The following is a 20,826-nucleotide window of genomic DNA, read 5'->3' as shown; positions in this document are numbered from 1 at the left end:
CCATGATCCAACTTGCAATGATCTCTGGCCTGGATGATTGCAATACCCTCTTAACTGGTTTTTCTGCTTCCACCCCTTCTCCCCATTAACTGATGTTCAATGTAGCAGTCAGAGATCTGGTTAGTACCTAGGTCAGATCCTGTAACTCCTCTGCTTTTGAAACCCTCCAATGGCTTTTTGTTTCACTTAGGATAATAGGCAGTGGCTTTCCTGTAGCTGAGGAGGCTGCCCACACCCACTCTCACTTCTTCTCTCTGGCCTCGTTCCCTCTACTCTCTGCTTGTTTACTCTGCCTCAGCCACACTGGGCTCCTCGTGCTTCTTCAAACACACACCTGCTCCCTCCTCAGGACCTTTGTACTTTGGGACTCTGTTCTCTAGCTCTCTGCCTGGTCCCTCCCTCACTTCCTTCAGGTCTGTACTTGAATGTTCTCCTCTCTTGGAAGCCCTTCCCAGCTACCTTCTTTCCTCTCCCTTGCTTTATATTTTTTCTCTATCACTCTTATCTCTATGTAACACACTGTATCGTTCACTTAGTGGTCTTGTTTCTTATCTGTCTCCTCTGCTGCAATATCAGATCCACAAGGACAGGGACTTTTGTCTGTTTTGTTCACTGTGGCATTCCCAGCACTGTGCCTGGTTTATATAACGTGGTCAATAGATTTTTTTTTTTGAGATACAGTTAACATACAATAAACTGCATATATTTAGAGCGTACACTTTGGTATCCCAACCTCCCAATTCATCCCCCCCAACCCTTCCCACTTTCCCCACTTGGTGTCCATATGTTTGTTCTCTACATCTGTGTCTCTATTTCTGCCTTGCAAACCGGTTGATTTGTACCATTTTTCTATAGTCCATATATATGTGTTAATATACGGTATTTGTTTTTCTCTTTCTGACTCACTTCACTCTGTATGACAGTCTCCAAGTCCATTCATGTCTCTAAAAATGTCCCAGTTTCCTTGCTTTTTACAGCTGAGTAATATTCCATTGTATACATATACCACATCTTTTTTATCCATTCATCTGTTGATGGACATTTAGGTTGCTTCCATGTCCTGGCTATTGTAAATAGTGCTGCAATGAACATTGGAGTGCATGTGTCTTTTTGAATTATGGTGTTCTCTGGGTATATGCCCAGCAGTGGGATTGCTGGGTCATATGGTAACTTTATTTTTAGTTTTTCAAGGAACCTCCATACTGTTCTCCACAGTGGCTGTATCAATTTACATTCCCACCAACAGTGCAAGAGCGTTCCCTTTTCTCCACACCCTCTCCAGCATTTACTGTTTGTAGATTTTCTGATGATGCCCATTCTGACCGGTGTGAGGTGATACCTCATTGTAGTTTTGATTTGCATTTCTCTAATAATGAGTGATGTTGAGCAGCTTTTCATGTGTCTCTTGGCCATCCATATGTCTTCTTTGGAGAAATGCCTATTTAGGTCTTCTGCCCATTTTTTGATTGGGTTGCTTGTTTTTTTGATATTGAGCTGGATGAACTGTTTATATATTTTGGAGATTAATCCTTTGTCTGTTGCTTCGTTTGCAAATATTTTCTCTCATTCTGAGGGTTGTCTTTTCGTCTTGCTTATAGTTTCCTTTGCTGTGCAGAAGCTTTGAAGTTTCATTAGGTCCCACTTATTTATTTTTGTTTTTATTTCCATTACTCTAGGGGGTGGATCAAAAAAGATCTTGCTGTTATTTACATCGAAGAGTGTTCTTCCTATGTTTTTGTCAAATGAACAAATACATCCAGAGTTTAGCACTGCTAAAGTATGATAAACTTTCTTAAAGACATATCTATGCATATTGATATCTAGCTCTTAATCACTGGTGTACCACAGTGTCTGACCTCATAGGCACTCAAAACACAGTCACTGAAACAGAGAGAAAGAAGAAGTATGTGGGCCAGAAAGCTTGGAGTTTGCTGTAACTGTCATTGACTTCACGAGGGTAGAAACCGTGTCTCCTTGCTGGCTGTTTCTTCCCCTGGGCTTCCAAGAGTGCTTGGCATACAGTAGGTATGCAGTAAATGAATGTGTAAAACATTGAGAAGCCAATGTGATTCCTGCCTCAGGCTGAAGCCCCAGCAGACCTGGTCAATACTGAATTTACTGAGGATGTCAAGAAAGGTGCTTTTGGCAGAGGAGGTGGAAGCATAGCAGGAACTGGTGATCCACTTAGGGGCTTTGTCAACATTTGCACCAGGGCCCTCACCTGCATCATCTCCAGCCCCTTATTTCTCATCCCTTCCTCCTGAAAGACAGGTCAGTATGGTTAGGGAAACTGAATCTGGAATGGGACTATAAGTAGTGCTAGAATATATTTCTGAATGGGCCTTTTAAATAGTAAAATGATCTTTGTGAAGCTTTTTTTAAAGGCCAAGTACATGTTTGCAATCATTTAGCTGATATTTGATACAATTTTTCTGATGAATTTATGAGAAAATAGGGATACAGCCTTTTATCCACCTCTTTTTTTTTTTGGTCACAAATACAGTCCTTGAGTTTTTTTTTTTTCCCATACACATGAGTATTGTCTAAAACATGTCTTCTTTGTAGCAGCCAGGCCCTGCCACCACTGTGCTTGGCTGAGTTCACAAATCTGTTGTGACCTGTAGCTTCCCTGTCACTTCTCTGGCTCTCCTCTCCTGCTAAGCATTGTTTCCTGGCAGTAATCACAACCTTCTGCCACTGCCATAGCTACTGCTGCTGCTGGAACTGCCATAGCCACCTTGGTTTCGTGGTTTGGCAAAGTACTGGCCTCCACCACCACAGGGGCCAGAACTTCTGCCTCCAAAGTTTCCTCCTTTCATGGGTCCAAAATTTGAAGATTGATTGTTGTAATTGCCAACATCACTGTAGCTTCCACCACCTCCGAAACTGCTTCCATCAGTACCAAATCCATTATAGCCATCCCCACTGCCACCATAGCCACTACCACTGTCGCTGCCACCAAAGCCACTTCAACCACTGAAGTTTCCTCCGTGACCAAAGTTGTCATTCCCACCAAAACCACCTCCATGACCACCACCAAAGTTTCCAGAACCACTTCGACCTCTTTGACTGGATGAAGCACTAGCCATTTCTTGCTTAGATGGGGCTTTCCTTCCTTCACAGTTGTGGCCATTCACAGTGTGGTATTTCTGAATGACAATCTTGTCTACGGAGTCATGGTCATCTAAGGTTACGAAAGCAGAGCCTCTCTTTTTGCCACTGCCTTGGTCAGTCATGATTTCAATCACTTCAATTCTCCCATACTATTCAAAATAATCTCTTAGGTGATGTTCCTCAGTGTCTTCTTTAATGCCACCAACAAAAATCTTTTTCACAGTTATGTGGGCACCAGGTCTTTGAGAATCGTCTCTTGAGATAGCTCTCTTTGGTTCCACAACTCTTCCATCCACCTTGTGTGGTCTTGTGTTCATGGCCGCGTCCACCTCCTCCACAATGGCATAGGTGACAAACCCGAAGCCTCTGGAATGCTTGATGTTGGATCACTCATTACTGCACAGTCTCTGAGCGTTTCCCCATGGCTCAAAATGGCTCCTCAGACTCTCATAGATTGTTTCAAAGCCCAAACCTCCAATAAAGAGCTTCTGCAGCTCTTCCGGCTCTTTGGGAGACTCTGACTTAGACGTGGTGGCAGTGGAGTGGGGAGACGTCAACGATGCTTAACTCGGAGGCGTCCACGGGCAGAAAGGACTGTATCCACCTCTTGACAATACCACAGTATAGACTGTGAAGAACATTTTTAAGAGATCGTCAATTTTGAAATCTTTAATGTATAGAAATTTAGATTAGATATATCCAATTTCTATGTAATGAAAACAATTTTCTTTTATATTTAAAAAAGTATAAAAATCTCATAACTTTGTGTACATACTCCAGAAGTCAAAAAAAAAAAAAACCTAAAGAACCATATGCATTGATTTTTTTACTCTTTGTTCCTTCCATATGAAGGTATGAAGTAAAAAGAAGTTGTTTTATTCTTTTCAACTTGCTAAGCATTTCTGACCCCATGAAGCTCTTTTTTTTTTGAGATTTTATAGTTCAGAAATAATTTAACTCTGATTTTGCTTGTTGAAATTACTTGTCTGAACCACTTTGTGTATGGCTCAGCTTCTACTCTTGGAATTCAAGTCGTCTGCTTTAAAAATAAAACAAAGAACACTTTATCATGGAAAATTTAAACATATGCAAAATTAGAGTGAACAATATAATAAACTTTCATGCACCCATCCCTCAGTTTCAAGTTATCAATATTCTGCTGCTCTTATCTCATCTACCTATATCTTCCTAAAACTTTTTTTTTGAGAGAAGGAATTTAAAGCAAATCTCAAACACTATCCCTATAATTTCATCTGTAAACAATTCAATATACATCTCTGGACTTCCCTAGTGGCACAGCGGTTAAGAATCCGCCTGCCAACGCAGGGGACACAGGTTTGCTCCCTGGTCCGGGAAGAGCCCACATGCCGTGGAGCAACTGAGCCTGTGTGCCACAACTACAGAAGCCCACGTGCCTAGAGCCCGTGCTCTTGCAACAAGAGAAGCCAGTGCACTGAGAAGCCTGTGCCCCGCAACAAAGAGTAGCCCCCGCTCTCCATAACTAGAGAAAGCCTGCGTGCAGCAACGAAGACCAAAAGCAGCCAAAATAAAAAAAAATTTAGTATATTTCTCTAACACATACCCTTTACTTTCATAATATAAAACAATGTCATTATGAAGCCCACTATAATGAAAAATAATTCCTTAATATTATAATACTCGATTCATATTAAATTTCTCTGTTTATCTCAAAAGTGCGTTTTTACAGTTATTTTGTTGAAATCAAGATCCACGCATTGTATTTGGTTTATAGGTCTCTCTCTCTCTTTTTTCCTTTTCTTGGCTACACCGCATGGCATGTAGGATCTTAGTTCCCCAACCAGGGATCACACTCATGCACCCTGCAGTTGAAATGAGGAGCTCTAACCACTGCACCACCAGGGAATTCCTGGTTGATATGTCTCCTAAATCTTTTTATCTCTAATACTTTCTTCTTCACACCTCTTCCTTTTTTTCTTGCCATTTATTTGCTGGAGAAAGAATCCTCTAATTTTATTAAACGGAATCATCTTTCACAAGTAGCATCTCCCAACTCAAAGGTAATAGATTTTCCAATTCTTGTATGAGGCCACAGGTGATAGAAAAAGCAAAACCCATAGTTGTTTCTAAGGCTAATTTCCAGAAGGCATCAAACAAACAAAAAAACAAACACCTTTCACCTCAAATAAGAAGGACGCTTGACTGTGTAACAAGTTTATTTTAAGAACTACTTATTGAAATCTTACTATGAACAATATATGTGCTTGGAACTCAAAATTAATTGCTTACCAGTCATCTTTTTAAAAAATTTTTATTAATTAATTTATTGGCTGATTTGGGTCTTCATTGCTGCACAGGGGCTTTCTCTAGTTGTGGAGAACAGGGGCTACTCTGTTGTGGTGCACGGGCTTCTCAGTGCAGTGGCTTCTCTTGTTGCAGAGCACAGGCTCTAGGCGCGAAGGCTTCTGTAGTTGTGGCTCAGGGGCTCAATAGTTGTGTCTCCCAGGCTCAAGAGCTCAGGCTCAGTAGTTGTGGCTCACGGGCTTAGTTGCTCCGCAGCAAGTGGGATCTTCTGAGACCAGGAATCAAACCCATGTCCCCTGTATTGGCAGGTGGATTCTTAACTACTGTGCCACCAGGGAAGCCTGCCCAGTCATCTTTTTTTCTTGCAGAATGACTCCTATAAGAAAAATGATTTGCTTCCTTCACTGGCTCCTGGTACATATAGGGAATGCTGGTAGAAGTTGAAAATGCTTAATATGCATCAAGATATTTCAGTTATTAAGATTATTGATTATTTCTCCACTGGTGAGAGAAGTTTATTAGTTATTTATCAGGGGTACAGTGTGTTCCTTTCTAGTAGCTAACAGTTTTCAAAGTAGATGTGGATCTCAAAGAGATCTCTAACACAAAAAGTGTTTTAAAACTACTACACACTAAATCTTCCTGGCACGTGTTTTGAAAAATTGTGCCTTTTTAAAGAGGCCTTGAAGAAGATTGCCAACCAAATGTAACCACAACTACCATTTGCATGATGGGGGGATTGTCCAGTTTTCCAACCATATTATATGCTGCACTCTTGAAAGCAATTATAGCTTACCGTCATTGAGGCTGGGATTTCTTTCTGGGGAACTGTATTGTTGTGACTTTTTATTACATTTGGAAATGAACAGGTGCGCAACCGCCAAACTTCTCCTAAACCAAAATCAAGAGCCAAGATTGATTTTGATAACTTTATGCTGCCTGATTCACCTGATGTAAAACTTCAAGGAGGGCTATCCATTGACCCTTATGGTTCTGAGGAAGCTGATTTTGAAGCTCTTAACCGAGACTTGAAATGCTGATGAAAACCACATAATTCTTTACTCCTGGATTGACTATTTGTTTGGGAATCAGGGCTCCTGGGCACAAATTTTATATGGCTACCTGTGTGTGGGTCTGAAGTTTTCTCATTTACAATCTCGTCCATCTCTTAAAATTTGTGGTTTTCTGTCTGCTTCTCCTTGGGATAGGGCACTTCACCCTGGCACCTGTTCAAGTCCTAGATCATCCTTTGGCATGTGTGAGTGGCTGCTCCAGTTACTATGGATGTCCCAACACTCTTTGGACTTCCCAGGCTAATTTTAAAGCAACTTGTAGGACTGATTGATTTTAGAGGAACAAGGATGGGACTATGCACTTAAAGGAAAAGAAGACTATTTTACTGTGAATCCTTCCACGCGAATGACGGTGCCCATATTAAGGAAATAAAATTACTTGAGTAGCAGACAATGAGTCAGAAGTCCTGCTCTGTTTCTAGATGATGCATCCTTCTCTGGTGGCCTCAGTTTTTTTTTTCTTACAGTTTTATTGAGAGATAATTGACACACAGCACTGTATAAGAATAAGGTATATGCCATAATGATTTGATTTAAAGACATCATGAAGTGATTATCACAGTAAGTTTAGTGAACCTCCATAATCTTATATAGATTACAAAATTAAAATTTTTTTTCTTGTGATGAGAACTCAAGATTTATTCTCTTAGCAACTTTCATTATCTTGTTGTACATTACATCCCTAGTACTTATTTATCTTATAACTGGAAGTTTGTACCCTTTGACCACTTTCACTCCCCCCCCTCAGTTTTGTCTTCTTAAACAGGTAACTGGCACCATTCCCTCAAGTTGGGGTTTGAGTTGATTGCAGTCTCATATCTTGTAAGATTTTTCACTCCAAAGGTGCCAGCATAGCACAGAATCATTTACAAACCAAGTATAACTACTCTAGAAAAAATAAAATTTTGTGACATAAAATATCTCAGGTGGCCTTTGGGTTGCCTTTGTTTGTTTTTTTGTTTATTTAATTTATATTGGAGTATTGTTGCTTTACAATGTTGTGTTAGCCTTCACTGCACAACAAAATGAATCAGCGATACACATACAGATATCCCCTCCCTTTTGAGGGGTTACCACATTTAGGTCACCACAGTGCATTAGGTAGAGTTCCCTGTGCTATACCGTATGTTCCCATCAGTTGTCTACTTTATACACAGTATCGATAATGTACATGTGTCAGTCCCAGTCTCCCAATTCCTCCCACCCCATCCCTTTCCCTCTTGGTATCCATACATTTGTTCTCTACATCTGTGTCTCTATTTCTGCTTTCCGGTTGCCTCTTTTTAAAGTCTCTAAAAAGCTATGAGGAAGCGTGGCAGAGCTTTGTATCCTCTGGATTTGGTCTTTACTTTGAAGGAACATGTAGCAGATTTCTAATGCACTTGGTAGGAGGTCAAAAGTGTATGGAGTTGGGTATTGGAATATTAATTTTTGCATCGTTCTGGTTTCTAACTGTAGGATTGTTTCCTAAAAGCTTTTCTCAGGCCAAGATAAATCGTGATTAGGGATCACCCCTAAAAGAACTGTAAAAATGCCTTTTTTTTTTTTTTTTTTGCTATGTGTGGGCTATCTTTTTTTTAGTTGTGGTGAGTGGGGGCTACGCTTCATTGTGGTGCGTGGGCTCCTCATTGCCGTGACTTCTCTTGTTGCGGAGCACAGGCTCTAGGCGCCTGGGCTTCAGTGGTTGCAGCATATGGGCTCAATGGTTGTGGCTCACAGGCTCTAAAGTGCAGGATCAGTAGTTGTGGCGCATGGGCTTAGTTGCTCCGCAGCATGTGGGATCTTCCTGGAGCAGGGATCGAACCCGTGTCCCCTGCCTTGGCAGGCGGATTTTCAACCACTGCACCACCTAGGAAGCCCATAAAAATGCTTTTTATGAAAACATTACATAGACAACAGAGGGACTAATTTCACTGCGACTTTCAGGCTTATTTATAGATTTGAGTGACTCAAATGATAGCAAAACAGGCCAGTGGAGTTGCCTCTTTGACTCAACTCAGCGTATTTCCTCCAGGGTTGCGTCCCATCTTCACTTTCCTTTCTAGGCTGAGGTCTCTGGCATGCAGAGAAGCAGGAAGAGTTCCTAGTGAAAGACGCTGACCACGTTTCTGCAGAGAGAGCTTTCCCCGTGCACTGAAAAGGTCATATGGCTTCAGCTGCTGATGAGTCATTTAAGAACCCTGCTGCATCTAAGCCCAAGAGAATGGGTCCCCTTGTAGTACCACAGATTCCAACTGACATGCCCTGTCTTCCAAAAGCCATCTTTCACGGCGCTGCTACCCAGTGACCTCTCGTACTTCTGCTTTTTTGGGAACTAGGATTTACCTGCTGAGTAATAGTCACTGATATTTTTCTGGATTAAAAAAATCCAGTTTTCCTCAATGAGATTATAATTATCTGCAGGGTAGGGACTGTCTCTTGCAATGTCTATTACAGATTCTGTGCACCCAGGGTAGTGTGGTGTAGTGGAAAGACTCAGGCAGTACATTCATCGAATGATTACTGTATGGACTAAAAGTACATCCAAAGTTAGAAGACCTAGAATTGAATCTGGTCTGTGCTGTATGAAAGTGTGACAAATCATTTCACTTCCCTGAGCTTCTGTTTCCTCATATCTAAAATAGGGATGATAATATTTATCTTAAAGGGAGCTAATATCTACTGAGCCCTAATTTTGTGCCAGCTGCTGTTTCTAAGGACTTTAAATGTACCAGCTCATTTAATGATCACATCAGCCTTAAGATGCTGATGCTATCCCCCTCCCCCACCACCACATGCAGGATCTTAGTTCCCCAACCAGGGATCCAACCCGTGACCCCTGCAGTGGAAGCATGCAGTTGTAACCACTGGACCACCAGGGAAATCTCAAGATGATGGTGCTACTATTAACTCCATTTTACCGATGGGTACACTGAGGTTCAGAAATGCTCAGAGATGTTAAGTATCTTGCTGCAGGTCACACAGTAAAGAGAGGAAGAGCAAATTTAAATCTTGGCAGTCTAGTACCAGAAAACAGCACTGTTAACTATAATGCTGTGGTGCCTGTATGGTTTACAAGCTCATGGTGGGTGAGGAGCAACTGAATCAATAAATATTAAAATATTTTTGTAAATTGTAGGACACAACACACTACTGCTACTAGTAGTAAGCAATCAATAAATGCTTTGGTTGAATTGTGAGGTGGCACAAAAAGTGTTTATACTTATATTCTCATGATGCTTGATGCTTTTCAAAGTGCTTTCACACATTTGATCCCTCTGGATAATAAGCCACTTAGAATCTATTTTGGAATAAAGCAAGTCGTAAATAAATATTGGACAGCTGAGGAAATAGGTTCAGAGATACTAAACACCTTTCTCAGGGCACAAAGACAGTTAAACCTAGCCAGGACTGATATCTGAGTGGTCTGACCCCTGGGGATGCTTCTTCAGTTTTCTTTGGTTTTTGTTGTTATTATTTGTTAAATTGAATCATACAAGTTAACAAAAGTAAACAAAACCATAAAAATAATGGATGTTTTTTCCCCAGCCATTATCTATTCCTGGAAGTTTGTTGAATCCTTTCCAGCTGTTGCTGTTTTAAAAACAAAAATTTTCTTTAGCATTTGGATCCATAAAACTACATTATCTTATAAGGACTTTTTACCCCCCTAGAATGTGAAAGTCTTTTTTACCAAATAAAAGTACAATATGCTTATTGCAAAAAGCAAAATACAAAGAAAATAAGTCTTCTATAATCTCACAATCCAAAGATAATCATTTTTATATTTTAGTTTTACCCTTCAACTTTTTTCTATGTTTATATATACTTTTTACAAGCTCATTTTATAATACTATTTTGTAATAAAACTATTTTTATAATAATATTTTGTATATATACACTTAATACAAGCTCTTTTTATAATACTACTTTGTAATATGTTTTTAGAAATCTGCCATACCATGCTAATAAAGATAGAGGTATAGCTTCATTTTTATTGGCAGCGTAGTATTCCACTTTATTGATGTGCTGTAATTTATTTATCTGAAATTTGAGGTTACATTTGAGTAGATGGGGAGTAAGTTTTCCCAGACTTTAACAGCTAGCCACAGAAACCAAAGATCCCAGGATAATGATGATCATATTATATATTGGGTCAATTGTTTTCAATTTTCAGTTGCATTAGGGCAGGAGTTTGGTAATTATAAAGATAAACATAAGTAAAAAATACACGAAGGGGGTTTACATTTTATAATGTCTGTCATTTTGTCTTTAATGTTCTGCCACTTGGCATGGTAGAAAAGATCCTTCCTGTTTCTTAAGAAGATAGTTTAACTTTTCTTTTGTGGTTTGCAATGGTAAACACTTAAATTCGAGTTCTAAGCAAATTTTTGTGACTTGCAAACAGAATGCTTTAGCTAACTGCTTTGCAACCTGCAAACTCCTTACTTTCATGGGAGCCCCATACTGTACCTTAGCATGTGTTCGTGCATAGCTATACCTCAATGAAATCTGCGTTATGGCATTATTAAGGTGTTCTAGTTTTACACTTTACTTGCTATGTGATCAAGAGCTGCACTGTACAGTAGTGCATGGAGGGGATATGAGGTGACTGAATCCCATAAGCATTCTGCTCCCCAAATCATTTGCTCTCGGTTGATACCACGGTGGGTGTGGGGGAGGGTGAGTGGGTGCCTACCGTTTTTGTAAGGTGGTACCATATAGACGAACCCCAGTGGGGAGGGGAGCGGGAGGGTCGTTTCGCAAGTTATAGCTTCTTGGAGCCTCAGTCTCCTTATTTGTAAAGCTGTTACTTATGCTTGACTAGTCTGACTCAGGAGGTTATCGCAAGGGTCAAATTAGAAGATGCTTTTATAAACAATGTGATATCAATATTTAATAATAAAAAATGATAATTACTATTATTATTTCCTTGGCCTCCTTTCTTTACAGCCACTTGACATGCCCCAGTAGTTCAAGAAGGAAATTGTAGAGGAGGGCCCACTCAATTCAGTTGTTGCAAAATGTTTTGAAATCCCTTGAATGAAAACGGCTAAGGAAAAAAAGTACAACCTCCTGCCTATGACTAACTAACCTCAAATTTTAGTTCAGTTCTCTTTGTCATCTAGCTAGGTGCTATGCTTTATTCACTTTCGGGGATACTTTATCGCCATTTTATCTGAAGGAATGGTAGGTCACCTTTCCTTTAAACGGGCCGAGATATCTTGGGTCTCTTTGTGTTCACGTGGAAAATATTCGTGTCAGGTGTTAGTAATTATTTATCAAGCCAGGACCTGTATGGTTGGACTGTTTTTGACTCAGGTCGTTAGTGCATGGAGTCACAGAAAGCCCATCCTGGCTTGGTTAGCTATCACTAGTCCAAATCCTCTCTTTTTTACATAGGAGGCAATTGAGGTTGAAAGGTGATGCTGGGCTTGGAATCTATTCTTCTGTGTCATCCTCTAACTCTTTATTTTTATAAAATACATTGCAAAGATGCCATAAAAAACCTCAGAGCACAAGACCACTCGGAGCATGTTCCTGAAGCTAAGCTAAAGAGAAAGCTAAGGTCTCAAAGGCGATAGGTAAGAATGTGAGGTTCTGGTGGATTAGGGCCGTCTCAGCCTGGCTCGGTGTTCTCCGCCCGCCACCTGCCTCGTGTCCCCACCCCCTTCTCCACCTTGCTAGCCCCACCCTCTTCAGGTGGCCCCGCCACTTCCTGGTAGCCCCCCCCCCGCCCACCGCCAATCCCAAGCGGAACCAATGTCCGTGGGCTCTGGGGTCGACCGGATCTTTCTCTCTCAGACTCTTCGCTGCGGTGACTCGGCAGCAGCGTCTCGCGTCATCAGTGACAGCCCCGACCCCTGCTACGCTTTGCGTCGCGCTGCCAGGAGCAGTCACCTCCTCCTTGGCAAATAGTCCTCGGCGGGGTCCGAGTTCTTGGATAATAGGAGCAGGGAGGCACGAGAAGTCGCAGTCTCGGGACGCGGGATCGACAAGCAGAGGGAGACAGGGACCGAAGTTTCTAAGATAGTGTGCAAAGTTAGTTCAAAACTCCTCCCGACCTCAGAATCCCTCCGCCCGCAGTAGCGGTGGTGAGGCCGAGGGAGCCGCCATTTTGGATGTTCGGTTCCTGCTGCCACTGCTGCCGCCGCCCCCGGAGCTGCTGGTTTCATTCGTGGTTTCGGGCCGGTGAGTGTCACTCGCGGCGCTAAGAGCATATTGCCTCTTTCGCCCCGCGCCTGACGGGAGCTCTCGGCCGGAAGCTTCCTGTCAATCCCAGGGGTCCGGTCCCAGACCGTGGGGGGTGAGAAGAGAGGACAGAAGCTGGGCCAGGAGGGGCCCGGAGCCCATAGGTTGTTCCGATTTCTTGAGGGCCGACCCCGAGGCCTCGGACCAGGAGGCTCCGCGCGCGGCGGCGTTCCTTGCTGTGGCGTTGCCCGGTCGGTGCGGGCCTCCTTGGACCCACTGGCTTTCTCAGGCTGCGCTCCTCCTTTGAGGGCTCATTCAGAGAGCCTGGGGTTAGCGGGGCGGGTCCCACCCCCGCGTGTCTTTTCTCTGCCACGTATCAGCGTTCTCGTATCTTGTATCCAGGTCAGATCTTTCGTGGAACTCTCTTTAGCATTTCCAAATGCTCAGTGAATCGTGGTCTGCACCTGCATTGCCGTTCTCTTCAAACTGGACGTCGGCCTCGCCTCTCTCTTAACCTTCCGACCAACTTCTTTCCCAATTATCCGGTTTTTCCCCCACTCTTTTTTTCTTAAACTCACCTGCGAATACACCCTTCTTTCAAACTCACGTTCTTGCAGGCGTCAGTGACTAATAATTCTCCACATCTTCTTGACCGCCTGATAGAGTCGGGACGGTTGGTTGTGTTTCCCTGTTAGGTGGAGGAGATTCGTCGAACCGCTCGCTCAGGGTGTACCTCAGTAGTAAATTTATAAAGCTGATTAGAGGGCTTTTGGGGGGAAGGTGGTAGGGAGAGGCTGTCACATGTTTTCTTTTTTGTGGATTCCCTTCCTATGCTGCACACTTAGCTTTTGGGTACTTTTTGACACCTACGTATTTTTCTTGATGTTGTATATCCCTGTCCATGGAAATCTGCCTGTGGAAAAGAATCTTAATCTGACATTGGTAGAAAGGAAAGTAACTTTTTTGGGCTACTGTAGGGATTAGTTAACAGAAGAGAGGGATGATTGAAGATTTCTTAGTGATCTTAACTTTCAAGTTGTTTGTACAGTAGTGTTCTTCGTTGACTATAAACAAATACTTGGATTGACTTCGTATATCGGATTTTTCTGGGGATAGTTCGATTTTAAATATTCAGTTTTACTGTTCCCCATAATGCTTGTCAGACTGTATACCCCTTAACTTTTGTTTTAGAAATAGACTCTCCAGGTACCCATAATTTCATCACTTTTATTCTCCTCTTAAGATGTTTGCAGCATAACATGCTTGAATAAAAAGCATTTCACTATAATTCACTGATTATTTCCTACATTTCAAGTTAGGTGAGTGTGACTGAGTCACCTCTGTTTCACCTCAGCCTGGGTTTTAACATCTGCCAAAGAGAAAGAACTCATTTGAGATTGTAGCCTAGTGACTGCTGAAACTTAAGTTTATAACTTGAAATGGATCAAATCTTTTTTAACACTTCTATTCCATGTATAAGTGCATTATTCTTATCAGGTTATTATCAGGTAGATAAATTCCTGTACTAGTCATATGATGTCTCAGTAGAAGAATGAATGTTTTCATTGTAAACAATTAGAGTGCTTGTTTGTTTTAAGGAGACTTTTTAAAAATATATTAGTTACTACTCTGAAGCTATGGAGTTTCTCTTTTGGTTTAAAGAACTGTGGAGCGGAACATACGTGGAATCCTCACTCATTTACAAAGTATCCTCTTGTAGTTGCTACTGAAGTGTTCCATTTCTGAGATACACTTTTAAAACAAGGTATTGGAAGAACTATCAGATAGGTGTTATTTGCTCAGTTCATTTTGTGGTATTTATGTACTGGCATTTATTTATTCATTCATTCATTCATTTTCCACTGTTAATTCTTTATTTTTATTGTGATACAAAATAAAATTGGTACTATAAAATTTACCATTTTAACCATTTTTAGGTGTATGTACTGGTATTTAAATATAATTCACTCTTAGGTAGTTTGCATTCAATTGAATAAAGCATCGTTTTGCCTTGCAAATGACAAGTAAAGTGTTTATTTTAGTGCACCTTTGATTGATCAGTACATACTTGAATATCTACTTTGTCTTAAGGGATTGTTGGGATTATACTTGCAATAAACATTGTTTAGGAATCCTCTGTTTTCTTTTGGAGCAGTTGCTTGTTCTTTGGTCTGTTTCACTTACAACAATTCTAGATTTGAGGATGAATTTTAGAGTGAAACTATAAAGTACAAAAATTGTCAGTAATGCCTTGGTGATATTTCATCTCACTATTTGTTTTTAAAAATAGTCCTGAAATCAGTCATGTACAAAAACAAAAACTCAAGTTTTTATGTGATTTGTAATAGCTCTTTATGCAAATTGAAAAAGTTGAATGAGTATTTTCCAAAAGATTGTTTTTAATTAAAAAATTGAATTGGGAAAATACATACCAAAACAGATTTTCAAAATGCTTAATCCCTTTATTTGCATTTACTGAGGATTTAAAAATTTTGTGTATACAGCAGGATTTAATTGATATAAAAACTTTAAAACTCAGATTTAGCTTCAGAAAACCCAAAACTATTACCTTTCTTCAAATTGCAGCAACTTGTTTATCTGTTTTAGGTGCTTGTCTTTCAGTCTTCCTTTATGAATCGTTTTCAGTTCTTGATTTTGGCTTTTTTTCATCCCTTTGTTACTTATATTCAGTTGCTTTCATGCAGGGTGATATTAAAGTAGAAAGCAATTTTAAAATTAAGAGAACATATAGATTTATCTAAGCTCTTATGTTTCTTGGTTTATAGGTTTTGAAAATCACCTTTGTCTATAAGTATTTGGATTTTTCCATTTGCCTTTTTGTATAGAAAATTTCGTTTCAGTAACGGCATCATTTCTACCTTGAAAGTACATGTAAATTTTTCTTCATTGAAGGAGTAACATAAAACACTTAATTTGCCATGAGTTCTGGTTACTAGAACAATCTCTTGTCAAAGTTTGAAGAGTCCAAAAGTGGAAGAAAAAAAAAAACAAACCCCACACTTGCCAAACTTGTTGAGTCAGTACTAACACTTTTGTACAAAAAGGGCAAGGGTTAGGATAATATGATTAAAATGAGAAATGTTTGTTTCACTAGGTACTTGGAGGTTTTGCCTTTTGGGGGGGGCAGGGGAGGGTTTGTTTTGGCTTCTTCAGACCATTGGAGAGAAAAAATTAGAGTTATAAATGTTACCAGTGAAAAACAGGCTTAGAAAGAAAAAAAATAATTGCTTTTTTTTAAAAGATGGAGAAAACATGTGTGACCTTTGTATTTTATTAATAATTAAAGACATCTTAAAGGCAAGTAGTTTTTACCCCCCTTTCTCTGTTGTTACTGTAATAGTCACAGTGTAACCTGATAATGCAGTTGCTTTGCTCACTCCAGTTTACATGTTGTAGCTGATTGTCCTGGGCTGAACATCCTAGGCTTTGCAGCTTGTCTGGGTTTGAGGTTAATGTTACGGATTCTTGGGAAGAGCAAATATGAGAAAGACATGAACTTAGATCTTTGGAACTGTAAAATATTTGCACTCCCCTTCTTATAAGCCTTTGGGTTAAAATTAAGACTGTCAGGGCACGCTACTGACGTCACCGCCACCGACTGGGTTCCGAGAAGCAGGAGTGGAAGGCCCGGGAGTTGGTCATAATGGCAGGTGAAGAAATTAATGAAGACTATCCAGTAGAAATTCATGAATATTTATCAACATTTGAGAATTCCATTGGTGCTGTGGATGAGATGCTGAAGACCATGATGTCTGTTTCTAGAAATGACTTGTTGCAGAAACTGGACCCACTTGAACAAGCAAAAGTGGATTTAGTTTCTGCTTACACATTAAATTCAATGTTTTGGGTTTATTTGGCAACTCAGGGAGTCAATCCTAAGGAGCATCCAGTAAAGCAGGAATTGGAGAGAATCAGAGTATACATGAACAGAGTCAAGGAAATAACAGACAAGAAAAAGGCTGGCAAGCTGGACAGGGGTGCGGCTTCAAGATTTGTAAAAAATGCCCTGTGGGAACCAAAACCTAAAAATGCATCCAAAGTTGCCAATAAAGGAAAAAGTAAAAATTAACCTTTCAGTTTTGATGTACACATATTCAAAAAGTACATAATTTTTATTGTTTTCTGCAAAATAGATGATGATTATGTGGCATTATAAGGTTTAAATGTATTCCTTATTGAATTTGTATGTAAAGTTTGCATTTTAAATTTGTGATGCTAAATACTTTTTCCCCCATAAAGATTAAGTTATACTAATTGATTTTCCTATAGAACACTGTGAGCTTTTTAACATTGTGGTATATTTTATATTTATAGTTTACAGTCTCTTGACAAGACTCTTATTTCCTTATATAGGTCAGTCTTTCAAGTGCCATTTTATAAGCAACTATGAAATTTAAGTTAAATGTTCTTTGTAAACATTTGTCTATTTTCGATGAATAATGATTTTATGAAGTATGCTGAAGTTTTAAATACATCTGTTTTCACTATGTATTGTTAGGAAAGAATGAAATGACTTAAATGGCCCTTTTTTCTGTGAAGTTATTTCATTATGCTTTCATGATTTTGGGAATTACTGCTTTTTGTGATATTTGAAGTATGAAATTAAGACTTTAAGGTTATTCTTTAATTCTTGGCACTTTGCCACTGTGTCCCATTTAAAGTAAAATATATTCTCATTAACTTTAGATGGGAAATGAGGTTGTATATTGATGGCTAAATTTTGGCATAATGGCTATCAGTAAAGCTGTAAATGTTGTGTAGCTGACCTGTTTTTTGTTTTTCTCTTTTGAGTAAATTTTCTCGTGAAATTAGGAAGGTAGTTTTTAGAAATCCTGAGGAATGGAGGAATTCATGAGTTTTTGTTCCTTATGCATAGTGCCCACAGTTCCCTTGTTCTCATGGTTTCAGATTTTTTTTTTATTATATGTTTCTGAGGCTATAGCAAGTGTATACAAGTATTTTGGAACAACTTTGTATGGTATTTAATGCCACTTAAGCAGAGGAGAAATCCAAAGGAGATTACATTGTGTTTACATTCTGATTTATTTTTCTGCAGTATTTGTTAGAGAATTCTAAATATTAAGTTTTTTTATGTCTAAGCCCATGAATTTTAATTGTATACCCTTAATGCTTTCAGTCTTTGAATACACATCGTTATGTATAGGAATGCCAAGTACAGTAAAATAATTTTTGAAAAAGAAAAAAAAAAAAAGACTGTCATAGTATAGATGATGTACACTATTTGGTTATAAGATCTAACTTTTGTAAATGATCACACAGTTTTACAACGCAAAGTAAAAGAAGTTCCATTAGTGTTTTTACAGCTCAGTTTAGTAGCTACTTACTAAACCTCACTGTTGGGAAATTGTTCAGTTTCAAGCCGAAGAAAAGGAAGGGAAGTTGATTTTTTAAATTCCTTTTTAAAGTCTGCACAGAAGATTCCCATCCCACTTTTTGAAATTTTTGAAAACATGATACTTTTAAAATATGGCGAACATACTGGTTTGAGGTCAATGAAGAAACTAACTGAAAAAATAGGCACAGTATAGAGTTAATTGAATCTTTGTAGATTAGAGTTTTGGAGGTATGGTTATTGAAGGAAAACTATTGTAAGAAGAAAAGAGCCTTGGGACTTCCCAGGCGGTCCATTGGTTAAGACTGCTTGCTTCCACTACAGGGGGCGCGGTCAGGGAACTAAGATCCCTTATGCTGTGCAGTGTGGCCAAAAATAAAACAAAAAAAGAAGAAAGCCTCTTTTTAAAAAAAAAAATTATTTATTTGGCTGCCAGGTCTTAGCTGTGGCATGCAAGATCCTTAGTTGTGGCATTTGGGATCTCTGTTGCAGCACATGGGATCCAGCTCCCTTACCAGGGTTCAAACCAGGGCCCCCTGCATTGGGAGCACAGAGTCACAGCCACTGGATCACCAGGGAAGTCCCTGAGCCTCTTTTCTGATAGTACTCAATCAATATTTGTGCTTTTTTAAAATATGTATTTCTTTCTATCAGTGAAGGCATGGGCTCTGTATTTTCTTTAGAAACTTGACATGATCAAAGCTTAATAAATGATGATTATTTAAGAAAGAATGAGGAAGTTGCTTATAATTTGACTTTATTAGCATTTGGTTGTATTATTCTGTTTACACACACTGAACTTTTTGCTGTTCCTTGAATACTCCATGATCTTTCATTCATTGTACATGTTCTGCTTATACCTGGAATGCTTTTTTCTCCCATCTAGCCATGTAGTGAATCTATTCTTCCTTCCTTTCTACCCCCAGGCAAAGGAGTGTAGTACTTTTTTTTTTTTTTTTTTTTTTAGTATTTGTTGCGTTCTTTACTTTTCCTGAGCTTCAGAGGACAAGAACTATCTAATTTATGGCATCCCTAGTACATAGTAGAGTGCCTAGCTACTCTGCAGAATAGATGATGAGAGTGAAAAGAATATGGAAACATTGTTCATGTCCTCAGGTAGATGGTAGCTGGTAAGCCAAAAGCAGTCAGGGTACTGAGTGAGCTATGGGAGTTTATTGCAGGTCATTTACTTGTGACTGATAGAGTTGATGTCAGTGAAGTTTATTTTCAGGTGTAGAACATATACAAAACCTTATCTCTGTGTCTTTGAAAATATTATTTAGATGTTTAATTCCAAAATTGATATTATCCTTTTGTCTTTGTAATTTATTCAGACCCTTATGCAAAAGCTTCAGGTGACAGCAAAGAAATCTACTCTTCCTGCCATCTTTTTTCTCTTTTGAATACCTATTATGTAATTCATTATGCTCAAGAAACTAATAAGTTGAGAACTTCAGTCTTTTCCCCCAAAATGGAAATATGTTGGTATTTCAGTGATTTGTTACTGACTCTCCCCTTATGTTTGAATAATCTACTTTAATAGTGCTGAGGGGGGCTTGCTAGGTGGCACAGTGGTTAAGAATCCGCCTGCCAATGCAGAGGTCACGGGTTCGATCCCAGCTCCAGGAAGATCCCACATGCCACGGAGCAACTAAGCCCGTGTGCCAAAACAAAACAAAAAAACAAAAAAACAAAAAAAAAAAATAGTGCTGAGGATTTTTAGAAAGTCTTTAATCTATTTAATTTACAAAATAATAGCTGTCCTTTGTAGTAAATGAGAAAATCTAAAGACATACTGCTAAAAAAGCTGTTCATTTCCCTAACCCCTTTCTTATTACTCCCCAACCATTTTACCAGGTTATGAGTATACTTCAATATTTCTCTCCATGCTTGGTCAAGTACTGTATATACAACATAAATGTACATATATAGGGATTCTTTGTTTTACAAATGGTAGATCATACTTTTTATGTTACTTTGTAACAAGCTTTTCTTAACACATCATGTCAGTAAATAGAATTCTGTCTTGTTCCTTTAAGCATCCCTGTTATGTCTCATAGTATGGATGTACTCTACATAATTTATTCAGTTATTTTCTTGTAGACATTTAGGCTGTTTCTAGATTTTACCACTACAAGCAGTGCTACAGTAAACATCCTTGTACATGTCACCCTATTTGCTGATGCTATTATTTCTACAGATTAGAATCTCCAAGGAGGGATTTCTGAGTTAAAGGAATTATATTTTAAATGTTATTATTGCCAGATTACTCTCTAAATAGGTTGTCATAATTTCCATCTCCTCTAGCAGCGGGTTCTCCATAACATCACATCATTAGATGTAATTACTTAATTTAATTTTTGATGTCTGCTAGTTGATAAATGGTTTCTCAGTTTTGTCTTAATTTTAATTTCCTTGACTATTGCTGGAGCTAGCCTCTCTTGATACGTTTTTTAGCCTTTTGGATATCCTTTACTGAGAATTGTCTGTTTATGTCCTTGGCTCATTTTTCTTTTAAGTTGTTTTTCCTCTTATCTTGCAGGAACATCTTATGGTATATTAATTCTTTGTTGTCTAACTCATGCATTTATTAATCTGGAGTTAATTTTTATGTAGTGTGAAGTAAGGGGTCTTATATGGTTTTCTCTTGTATAAAGAGCCAACTGTATCCAGACTAAATAAACCATCCTTTCCTCAATGAATTAAATGCCACCTTATCATAGGTTAAGTTCCCATATATTGTTTGCTCTATTTCTGGATGTTCTGTTTTATTCTCCTTGTACTATTATTTTGCGGTTTTGAATATCATAC

At 39.1% G+C, this 20,826-nt stretch overlaps 2 protein-coding genes and 1 pseudogene across 2 annotated transcripts in view; 2 read left to right on the top strand and 1 right to left on the bottom strand.

The window, feature by feature from the left end:
• Positions 1-2,681: 2,681 nt before the first annotated feature.
• LOC130838028 (heterogeneous nuclear ribonucleoprotein A1-like) lies at positions 2,682-16,304 on the bottom strand (annotated as a pseudogene).
• AP1G1 (adaptor related protein complex 1 subunit gamma 1) overlaps positions 12,502-20,826 on the top strand; it is a 73,419-nt gene continuing 65,094 nt past the window's right edge. The window contains exon 1 of the mRNA XM_057711134.1: positions 12,502-12,641. The gene's annotated coding sequence lies outside the window, so the exon portion shown is untranslated. The remainder of the gene's footprint in view (positions 12,642-20,826) is intronic.
• Positions 15,847-17,202, top strand: LOC130838279 (nuclear nucleic acid-binding protein C1D-like). Its single transcript, XM_057711135.1, has one exon. The coding sequence runs from the start codon at positions 16,306-16,308 to the stop codon at positions 16,729-16,731; it is 426 nt and encodes a 141-aa protein (XP_057567118.1). The 5' UTR covers positions 15,847-16,305; the 3' UTR covers positions 16,732-17,202.

This window comes from Hippopotamus amphibius, chromosome 16 (genome assembly GCF_030028045.1).
Source record: "Hippopotamus amphibius kiboko isolate mHipAmp2 chromosome 16, mHipAmp2.hap2, whole genome shotgun sequence".
Lineage (NCBI taxonomy): Eukaryota > Metazoa > Chordata > Mammalia > Artiodactyla > Hippopotamidae > Hippopotamus > Hippopotamus amphibius.
This window is presented reverse-complemented; position numbering and strand designations above follow the sequence as displayed.

Excerpts from the sequence above, each read along its gene's own strand:
- LOC130838279 (XM_057711135.1), top strand. The coding sequence starts at position 16,306 with ATGGCAGGTGAAGAAATTAATGAAGACTATCCAGTAGAAATTCATGAA.